Below are 12,109 nucleotides of genomic sequence, written 5' to 3'. Positions count from 1 at the left end.
CGCTCTGTGAAGAGAGACTCAACAAACATTTGCTTTAGTTATTGTTTTATGGTTTTGAGCCCCATATTTCCAACAGGACAAATACTCTGTATATGGTGCCATGTTTAGTGGACTGTGACATCACTCTGGCATTTCCTGCCCCCTACAGTGACTTCTTGGGTTTAATATTTTTTCCAGTTCATAGGGTGAAAAAAGTGAAATCTTAATAAATTTTGCTTCATTTCTTATGATTTGGCCAAGAAAATCATATATTCATTAAATTTCCATCGTCTTAGTCCTTTTATTTATCAGGGTTACCACAGTGGGATGAACCGCCAACTTATCTAGTATATGTTTTATGTATCGGATGCCTTTCCAGCCACAAATCAGTACTGGACAAAGCTCATACATTCACACACATACACTACGGCCAAGCAAGAAAATCCTTCATGAGATTTATTTAAGAGTATCAGACCAATACCAGCTTAAAAAAAATCACAACTACTATAATAGATATAATGTATGTCAGTGCATTTTGACAATATGTGCATTGTCTTGGTTTTACGTTTTGAATGCAAATACATCTAAGTACATGGATATATGTCTTTGAGTGTATTCTGGTAGAATAATGATTTCTTACAATATATCTTCTGTAACCATATATTTTTTAAGTCATAATATGAGAAATGTTTCCCAGTGTTGGGTTGCAGCTGCAAGGGTATTCCGCTCTGTAAAACAAATGCTGGATAAGTCATTCTGCTGTGGCGACCCCTGATTAATAAAGGAGCTTAAGCCGAAAAGAAAATGAATTAATGAATGTGAGAAATGTCTGAAAGATCACTTAGAACTGCAGTTAATGGTTCAAGTGGTTATTTCCTTTAACAAACTTTGTGTACATTTCCAGTGCGTGATAAACTGTCTTTCTCCAGTTACAAGATTTTGCATATTAGAATCAGTGACATTTGTTATGGTGCTGATAGGATTAAGGACAGACAAATGATCCTGTCATTACCTCGGCTGATGGGGTTTAATGTGTCATTTGCATGTTTAGTGAATGTTATTTCATTTTTCTCAAGGGTAAATAGGATAGCCTTCATGCCTACGGATAAGCAAATGTCAAACAAGTCACATTGTATGATGTATTAATGAAGAGCTTATTTACAAAAACTCAATTTTTAGTCATTTTCAGACAGCATGTTTTTATGTTGTGCATTGAAGAGCACAATTGAAAAATAACATGATTCATGAAAATAATAAAATAAGATATATGTTTATATATAATAAAAAATTAAATAATATATAATAATATAGTAGATAGATAGATAGATAGATAGATAGATAGATAGATAGATAGATAGATAGATAGATAGATAGATAGATAGATAGATAGATAGATAGATAGATAGATAGATAGATAGATAGACAAATAGATAGAAATTAATTATTACTGTAGCAATATTGTTCTGAACATTGAAAATATGAATAAATATTGAGTGAGCAATGATATAATCAGAATATTAATTTTGAAGGATCATGTGACACTGAAGACTGCAGTAATGATGCTGCAAATCCAGCTTTTGCATCAGTAATAAATATTGATATTTAAAACATTTTCAACACAATCATTTGATGAAATATACTATTAACATTTTTTAAATAATATATATCAGCATTTTTTTGTCTTTTGATTAAATGCATCATTGGAGAGTCAAATAAATCACCTTTATAAAAATCTAATTTTAAAGTGAATTAAAATTCACTTATTCTGCTGTATACTGTACATGTAACTGTTAAACTTACATAAATAATATGTAAAAAAGGCAGTTATTTTAAAATAACTTTTCAAATGGACCATGTGGATTATAGGATACTGGCAAAAATATACAATTGAAGAGTTCAAATGCAAAAACCTCTAAATGCAATCCGAAATGTTCCTCCTAAATGAGCATTTTTCGCAAGCTCCATGTGTGTATGTTCAGTAAATCTTACTTTTATGGCGAAAGGTTATTTGCATTGCCTCTAAAGTGAAATAATGGAACAAAAATATTGGCTAATTTTAGAAGAAAATTTCAGTCTTCAAATTAAAATATAAAAAAATATATTTTTGAAGCTTTATTGTGATCCTTAAATAATGCTTGTTTTATATGGGGGACTTGTGTACTGTATCATAACAGAAGGCAGTCACAAAAATGCCATTACTGTATGTTGCATGCAAATGTGATTTATTAAATATCAAGAAAAAAATATTGAAAATTTCAGTTTTATGTAAATTCATAATCAAAATAAAATATATCAGTTCAGAAATCCTTTCTATCTCTTGACCCATGCAGTATCCATAATCTGTAGTCCTGGCCTTAAGTGGATATCCTGGATCCTCTCTATCAGTCCTGCTTTTTCCTGCAGAAGGTTTGTGGTTAATGGAATGTATCGCTGGACACATGCAAAACATGCATTAAACGTTATCTGCTTTGATGATGACAGCGCGTGGATGTCCCTGATTGAGAAAAAAAAAAAAAACACTTTCCTGTTTCTGTGACTGATTTATCCAGTGGGAGTTGATGACATCACTGTCTGTTCCATTTACCTTTCTTTCATTCCTCATCCCTGGAACCAATCCGGAGACTGGAATGTCTGGACTCGCTGTGGGAGTCACTGTTGTGTAATAGGCACAATGGGCGGAGCTTATGAGAGGATAAATGGAAGGCGGGCAGGTTGAGTTGAACACAAGCACCTGTCAGTCTCTCACTGTAGACATTAACTGTACAGGCATCACTCAACTGGATTTAACAGCCGTGTGAAACTCCACAATGGCTTTTACACTTCAGACTGCCTTTTTGGTCATAGCTACACTATGTGTCCTGCAGCAAGGTAAGACACCTGCTTATTTATTTATTTAATTGAAAGAAAATTCTGTGTTCTGTTCTCTAGTGTGGCTCACAAATGTATGAACTGCTTTCAGTTTCCATAGAATGTGTGTTTTATGTTGTGGGGTGTAATTATGCATTTTAGATTTTCAGTTTTACACTTATTGTTAACGAAAGCTTTCCATTTCGCAAAATTAAATGACAGTTTAAAGAATTCTTCAGATTATTCAAATTTAATTTAATTCATGTTTATTTCTAGAGAGCTTTTACAATGTAGATTTTATCAAAGCAGCTGAACATAAAAGTCCAGTTCTCAGAGTTGACGTTCAGTGTCGTTTAAATTTCACTGCTGAAATTCCAAAAACACTGAAAAGCAAATCCATCTAAGCGCAACTCCATAAGTCCCCAAATATATTTTTTTTATGGGAAAAGGCATGTATCTTTATGTCTCATTGATCAATCTGCAAATAATTGCTTTATCTTGAACTACATGACCCCACTAGAGGACCTCTGCCAAAACTTAAACCACAAAACAATCACTTATGGCATATCACCTTTAAAGATAAGTGTGACGGTTATTACTCAGCCTCATATCTATATAGAGTGATGTTTATATTGTATTTGTAACTGTAGTATTTGTGTTTTTATTAGATTAAGAGGAAATAAAATCAAAAGACTTAATATAGAATAGATAAGTCACTCTACAATGTAGTACTGTATATACATAAAAATAACAAACATATTACCGTAAAATGACAAACAATATTAATATTATACATCACTCTATATTGAGTGTATATATACATTGTGTATAGATATATTTATTTAAAATTAAATATTTAAAATCCAGCATAAGTAAAATGAAATTTAAAAAAATAAATTGTACAAATGTGAAACTCAAAGATGCAAAACAAGTAGCAGAAGGTCTCACTTGTAAAAAATAACAGATGGTTTTAATCACAGATTGTATACAAATTGATTTGTTTACGTTAAATGTCAATAAAGCTGGCAAACGTAGATTCCAGCACAAGAAGTATAGTTTAGGTTGGCAAAAATCATTGCGTGAACATGTTTCATCATGGATTCTGTGTTTTTCCTAGGGTTTGGATATCCACTATCTAACAACCTGAAGCATCTAGCAATCCACCTGCTATCAAAAGAGTCCGTACCAAACGCTGTTCCTGTAGTAGCTGGTTAGACAATGAGTGCATCTATTTCTGCCATTTGGACATCATCTGGGTCAACACACCAAAGTAAGTGTTCCCTAAAATATAGTTGATTTTAAAAGAAACTATAATTTACACTCACCTATATTTTAAACTTATTGGTAAGTGGTGCAAGTTTGAAAAGTTCCATTTGGAAATGGTACATCCAAAGTTCATCCAAAACTGAAATTTCTGACATCATTTACTCTCCTTTCACTTGTTCCAAACCTGTTTGAATTTATTTATTCAGTTGAAAGCTGAAAACCTACAACCATTGACTTCCAATTACAAATACTACAGAAGTCAATAATTACAGGTTTTCAGCTTTCTTCAAAAAAAGAAAGAATAAAAGAAGAAAGAAACTCATAAAAGTTTATAACCACCTGAGGGTGAGCAAGTAATGTGGACATTTCTCATTTTTGGGTGAACTATGCATTTCTTGTGTTGTTTGGATTTTGCCACTTACACATCTCTGTTTTTCCCTTTGTACAACAGTAAGATTACTCCGTTTGGTCTTGGAAGTCCTCTATCTCGTCGCCGGCGTTCAACTAGTAGATGTGAATGTGCGAATCCCACCGACCGTACCTGCTCCAGCTTCTGTCACACCAGGTGAGCTCAGACTCTTCCCGCTCCACCCTGAAGATCAAATCAGAGTGAAACGTCTCATTTTGTCTGTTGCAAATTCCATAAGCATTCATGTATGACGTGTGGAGATCCGGGCAGCTTGTATGGGGGGTTTTACCAAGCATCCTCATCTCTGAGATGAAAGTGGAAAAAGAGAACAAGAAACTGTCTAATGGCTAAAGTAGTTTTAAGCCATGCAGGTCATGAAATCAAAGTACAGCTATTTTTGGTTATGGTTGCATTCCTGTGGTAGTTCAAGGAAGACATTAGCTTGTGTCTGTCTTGTGTGGAAGTGATATGGATTTTTTTTTTCTTTTGAGTTTGCAAGAGCAAGTTATTGAGATTATATGAAAGAAATATATTTATTTTTATCTGCAATCATTGGTAAACGTTTAGACAGTCACACTTTATTTTGATGGTTCGTTTGTTGAATTTTAGTTATATTGCAACTAATTCTCATTAGATTATAAATACACTGTTAAGTTGGGGTTAGGGTTAGTGTAAGTTGACATGTACTTGCAAAGTTTCTTATAGTCAGTTAAATGTCTGTTGAAGGAGCAGTATCAACAGATATTAAGCAGACAGCCTACTAATACTTAAATGGACCATCAAAATAAAGTGTTACTATTTAGACACATTTGAATGAGCAGATTATTACTGGTGAATTTTGTATGTAAATGTATTCTCAAATTTTGTTTGCAGTTCTGAAGATCCAGATATGGAGTTTGTGACTCAACTTGATAACCAGTCAAATCACGTGGACAAAACTAGTGATCATCTGCTGTTGTCGCTCAGGTAAATCTCACTGAAAACTTGATCTTTTTTTTTTTTTTTGAGATATCAGTCTCAAATCTGAAACACAACTTTGGAATGTGTTTTATAAAATTGTTAATGAGAACAAATAAGTTTTTTTTTTTTTTTAAATATATGTTTTGTCTAATTGAAACACTGTAAAAAATGCACAGAATCCCTACAAGTTAATTAAGTTGACAATGTTTTTTTTTTACAATTTTAAGTGGATTGAACATAAAATAATTACGCTGTCCCCCTAAGAAAACTCAACAGTTGTGTTGTTTCAAATATTTTTTATATTGTTTATTACTACAACATGAAAGTTACATCTTCCTAAAAGCTAATCTTCCAAAGTAAACATTTTTTATACAAATACTTGCTTTTATACAAATGACATTTGCTGTTTGTTTAAACTGCTCATTTAAACTAAGCTAAATATACACAATTCTTGAAGTTTTTTGGGGGTCAGCTTATTTTCAATCCACTTAAATTTGTAAAAACTAATAAGTTAGTGTAATTCCTTCAAGTTGTCTCAACACAAACCAATTGTGTGGAACCCAGCATTTTTTACAGGGTATTAAACTTGAAAGTTCTATTTTTGTGGATGTTTTCATAACAATAAATTACTATGCACTTTACTATTTCATTTCATTAATTGAAAAAAAAAATTGTCAGCCCAACAATCAAAAGTGGTTAAGTAGTAGTAATTGTATTATAACTACTGCATTATTACAATTTAGCATAATTACAAAATAAGTACAATAATAAGTGCAAAATTTAGTATCTCCTAAAAATACTATAATATTTATTATTTAATTAGGATAAATTTGAATTTTAGGTGAACTACATGTATCCCTTTAATGTCCATCACATGATGATTTTGTCTAGCTTTGGGAGTAAATATTGTGTCATTTTTCGTTTGCAGGAGGGTGGTAAAAGACAACCTCATGACAGCTACACGATTTGCTTCACCCAAGAAGAAATCCAGGATCAGCTAGACAGAGAGTGAGATACTGCAGAAAGAAGAGAAATGACTGTAGAAGTGAGCTTCTGAACAAAATCATTCCTGGATGAAGAGGATCTGCTTCTTGAGAGGAGGACAAAAGCATGGCGGATTCTCAGAATTCCAGATGAACTGAACCACTGAGGCACAAACCTTCAGATACTTCAGTTGAGCTGGAGCCGAAACCACTGTTCGCTAAAGTGCAAAGATGATTTATATGGTGAATAGAAGGACATTTCCACTTTTACACCAGTGAACTGGTGGCATATGCCACATGAGGGAGTAAACATTTAGCTCAGAAAGGCTTTCTGAAAGCCTAATCTAATTTTTTGACACTAAATGTTCAGTAAAACATTATTTTTGTGTGCTTGTTACACATTAGCTATGCATAATTAGATGAAATAACCTCAAATGAAGCCATAACCCAGTACACACTGTTTCTTAACACTCATTATTAAAGTTTCCCTCTGTATCAGAGATAAATACTATTATTTATTTGTTTATTTATTAATTATTTATTAATATATGTATTTATTTATTTTATTTTAATTTGGAGTTTAGTTTTATCATTTCTTTGATCTGTTTTGTATTTTTACAAAATGAGAAAATGCCATGAGGAATGTTTATGTGTTTTCTTTTTTATGACTCCTTCTTCCCTCCATGTTTTCCCCTCATTTTCCCTTGAGTGAAGGCGGAAGTATTTATTGCATACTTCCAATAGGCTTTTTTTAATTGTTCAGATTCCAGCAAGTTTCAATAGCACAAAGCTTGCCAAAAAACTGTTGTTATTGTTTTTTCCAAAAGTACAAACTGGCTGTTACTGTCTGGTCATTCATTATGTAAAAGACTGTAGTACTACTGAATTCCTATTCCATATTATATGGAATATATTTAAATGTATGCTTGTTTTACATACTAATGACTACTATGTTTTGACTACTGCAAAATGTGTCATTATTCTGCACATGTTCATATTTTCTAGAAGAAGAAGAAAAAAACTTCACAGATACTTGAATGTTCAAATATTCAAATCCATTTTGTTGTTGTCTATTTATTTTATTTAATGAAGTCTATTTTTGTATTGCTGTATCTTTTAATAAACAAACATATACTTTCAAATAACAGATTAGTCTGTTTTCTGTTTTGTTGAATTGCATTCACTGTAAATAGCAATAGTTGACTTCTCACAGAAAAAAAAAAAAACATGTAGACTTTTTAAAACTATTAGCAGACTAATTAAAAAGTGACTAAACTCATTGTCTTAACATTAATAAATAAATGAACTACACTATAAATCATATCCATAAATTAACTGTTTCCTGTGTTCTGGGGTGTTTCTTATTGCATTATGGGATCTTTACTTTTTCCTCCAATTCTTTTTGATGGTAAATGGTAGTCAATTAATGACATTTTTAATAGTTTGAAGTGGTATACTGTCTGGATTGGTTTTGTTATTTACGGAACAAAACCCTGGTAATAACTTACCAGTACATTTTCCGTTATGTAACTTTTTAAATACTATATACATTATACAATGATGTGCTGGTGGGGTGAAGGAAGAATTGGTGTGATAAATGGAACCATGAATTCTGCTGTGTACCAAAATATCCTGAAGGAGAATTTCCAGTCATTTGTTAGTGATCTCAAGTCAAACTTGGGTTCTGCAGCAGTACAATGATCTAAAGCACTAAAGCAAGTCCACTTCTGAATGGCTGAGGAAAAACAAAATTAAGTCTTTGGAGTGGCCTAGTCAAAGTCCTGACCTGAATTCAATTGAGATTCTATGGCATGACCTTAAAAAGGTGGTTTATACTTGAAAACCCTCCAATGTGGCTGAATTACCAACACGATACCATGGCAATTCATAAATTTTTGATCTAGTTGCTATATCGTATGAATTAGACTAAAATTATAAAACGTAAAATAGTTATGTTTCCTTGTGAGATCAGGCTGGAATTATAACAATTCTGCAAAATATGAGTGGGCCAAAATTCCTCCATAGCACTGTAATAGACTCATTGCATGTTCTCGAAAATGCTTGAATGCAGTTGCTGCTGCTAAGGGTGGCCAAACCAGTTATTAGGTTTAGGGAGCAAAGGCTTTTTCTAACATGGCTATAGTTTTGTATTTTGTTTTCTTTTGATAATAAAAAGCTAAAATGTGTTTACTTGTGTTATCATTGACTAATATTTACATTTGTTTAATGATCTGAAACATTAACGTGTGATAAAAACGCAAGAAAAATAAAGAAATCAGTAAGGGGGAAACACTTTTTCACACTATCATATATTCTTTCTTATACAATCTATTGTTAAAAACTTCTTAAAGGTCAATAAAAGTCATTTTGTTAAACCACAGAATAGAATTTTCAACATCAAAAGTTGACAGAGATCAACTTCCAACAATGCAGTTAATAACATTAACAGTAACTGTTCATTTTCAGATGTTTTTTTCAGTGTTTGTGCATAAATTAAATCAATTTATCAGTTACAAGTTTTAGGACAACAGGTTTAATCTCTCTATTTTTATGCAAAGTCAATTTGTGCTTTTAAGGCAATTACTCGTTTTTTCAAGTAAAGTAACTAATCGCTTTTTATAGTATTGGATCACATCCAATACTATAAATCCAGAGTAAAATGTCATTCCTACACAATGTGAATCTATCATAAAAATATTGTAATACACTTTTATAATGAAAGATGCATTCATGCATTATTTGTTCTGTTCACTTGTTGGTTGTGAAATTATGAGCAATACACTTTCAGTTGCAAATACTTATGTTTTCTGAGGTTTAATTTATGTTTTCTGAGGTGTGTTGTATGCCAATTTTACTGTCTGTTAAACCATATGGAAAAATTAATATACAGTAATATATGTGCCAATAAATAAAAGTATAAATTATGCTATATTTGTCATACAAGTTTATATTTATAAAAAAAAATTATTATGGTGATTATTACTCTTTATTGTCTTAATAAAAATGGTTAATTCATACAAACTCAGTATTTCACATGTGCATTTAAACAAGTGCACAACATACTTTTCTTATTAGTCTTAATAGTTGGATGTATGAGTGAGACTAAAAACATTTGTGTTGGTTCTTTTTTAAGCATTGTTTGACAGTTGTCCGGGATGGTATTTTATCTTGTGAAGATGTGCAGTCTCTTTGTCTGCCACCCTATTCAAGCTGCCCAAATGTTTACTCAATACGTGCGGTTTGAAATTCCAAGGAACATTCAATGTATCCGTAATGCAGAGCAAAGTCGCATTATGCGGGCTGATCTATAGAATTTGGCTTGTATCAAATTTCTTATGTAAAGTGTTTGCAATTTTTTACATAACTGGGTGAGTAATGCAACTACACTGATAACTGTAACTATAGTTTCACTCAGAAATTGTTTGTTAGGTTCAATAAAAACAGAAAATTATATATATATATATATATATATATATATATATATATATATATATATATATATATATATATATATACATATACATATATATATATAAATATAACCATAATTTTCTCATCCTTCGCTTATCACAAAACTGTTGAACGAAGATATTTTAATATATTTTAACCGGTAGCCATTGACCACTAGTATATTTTTCTTACAGTACTGTGGATGTCAATGGTTTCTGGTTTCTAACATTCTTCAAGATATTTTATTTTTTTGTGTGTGTTTAACAGAAAAAGAAAACTCACAAAGGTTTGGAACCACTTGAGGTTGAATAAATAGTGAGTACATTTTTTGGTAAATTATCCCTTTAATTTTACTAATGAGCAAAATCAATCAATTAAATGAAAAGGTCACACTTATTTTGATTGTCCGCTTGTTGAGTTTAAGCTACAGTACATTGCATCTACATGCAAACTAATTCTGCTAAGTTCTTATAGTAAGTAAAATGTCTGTTAAAGGAGCAGTATCAACACATATTAAGCAGACAGTCTACCAATACTCAAATGCCCCATCACAATAAAGTGCTACCGATCTTTAGTAACGATTGTTTTATTTACAACTTCAATTCAATACTATTTCAATATGAATACATAAAGTTTAATAGTCAAATCAGTTGTTAAAGAAATCTGTATACCATCTTTTTTCCCCAAATATGTATTTATATATATATTTATGTAAATATATAATATATTTTGTATAAATGTATATATATAAAATATATTTTTTTCCTTTTTCCCCTCCATCAATAGGCATACAATAACAATGCAGCTTACAAAACAGCACACATCCACACCCTTTTTTATGTTTATACACATATACTGCACATACACACATATACATATTCAAATGACAAAACTAATAAATAAATAAATAGAAACTTCGAAAAATAGATAATGACAAAAATCAAAAACAACAATACAATTAAAAAACACATGTTTACAAACACAGTTTACATAATATTCATGTATGTTATCTGTAAAAGGTAGGTATTAGTTTACAGTTTTAGTTTTTACAGTTTTTTTTTACAGACAAGTTTAGTTAACCCTGTGTACAATTATAATTTTAAAAGTAAGGTATAAAATAAAGGGACTAAGCCGAAAGAATATGAAGAATCAAGGTTTAAATAAGGTTTAAATGTTTATGTCCATTAATTGTGTAAGATGAACTATACTTAAAAAAAAATTGTTTGCTGTTTGTTCAAACAACTTAAAATGAGCTGAAACAACACAAATCTTGAGTGTTTTTGTTGTGAGACAACTTAAATGTTTTACGTTCAATCCACTTAAATTTGTAAAAACTAATAAGTTAACTTAATTCCTTCATGTTGTCCCAACACAAATCAATTGTGTGGAACCCAGCATTTTTGCAATACTTATATAGCATTTATTAATCATATTTCAAAATTTACTAACAAATTATTTAAATTTGTGCTTGTTAACATTAGTTAATGCACCGTGAGTTAAAGAATGATGAATATGAATAAATACTGTAATAAATATATTGTTCATTGATTGTCAGTGCTACTAACTACAATAATTAATGAAACACAGCAAAGTGTTTAAAACGGCACTAAATTAACATTCCAATAACAGCCATAAATTAGACCTGTAATACTATAATGTCTTTTACTACCTGACTTTTTGAAAGATTTCCACCACACTTCGCGCTCTTATTTTATTTTTATTTAAGTTATCTTATTTATTTCATCCTTTTTAATTTTAAATAGTGCATAGTCTGTGTTATGTTGTCAGTTTATGTTGTTTGATGTAGCACCTTGGTCCTTTCGTTTCACTGTGTACTGCACTGTATATGTTGAAATGACTTGATTGACTTAATGATATTTCAGTACTACAGAGCCCACACAGAAAAGAGTGTATATAAGGCCACAACTTAGTACATTTAAGTAAATCATGCACACGATACTATACTATGGCCACAGTGTGAAAAAGTTGTGGAAACATTCTTAATTTATGTGATATATTGTATATATATTTTCTCTTATGTCACATTCAGGATCCAAGCAAGACAGCACATTTAAGTGGAATATAATTAATTTACCATATGTGCAACTAGGTCAGAAATACTTGTGCAGCGTATATTTTCTCCCCTCCGTCTCTTTTTCTTTCTTTAGCAGAGATGAAAGCACCTTGTGCTCACCACAGCTCTTTGAGAGTAACA

The 12,109-nt window shown here is 31.2% G+C and overlaps 1 protein-coding gene across 1 annotated transcript; it reads left to right on the top strand.

Annotated features, from left to right (window-relative positions):
- The first annotated feature begins 2,717 nt into the window (after positions 1-2,717).
- On the top strand, positions 2,718-7,234 carry edn2 (endothelin 2). The gene is given in 6 exon segments (XM_056480123.1): positions 2,718-2,847; positions 3,944-3,961; positions 3,964-4,096; positions 4,544-4,657; positions 5,375-5,467; positions 6,390-7,234. Coding segments are annotated over 6 exon segments (492 nt in total). The 5' UTR covers positions 2,718-2,786; the 3' UTR covers positions 6,463-7,234.
- Positions 7,235-12,109: the final 4,875 nt, after the last annotated feature.

This window comes from Danio aesculapii, chromosome 19 (genome assembly GCF_903798145.1).
Source record: "Danio aesculapii chromosome 19, fDanAes4.1, whole genome shotgun sequence".
NCBI lineage: Eukaryota > Metazoa > Chordata > Actinopteri > Cypriniformes > Danionidae > Danio > Danio aesculapii.
Note: the sequence above shows the minus strand (reverse complement) of the source record. Positions and strands in the feature narration are given on the sequence as shown.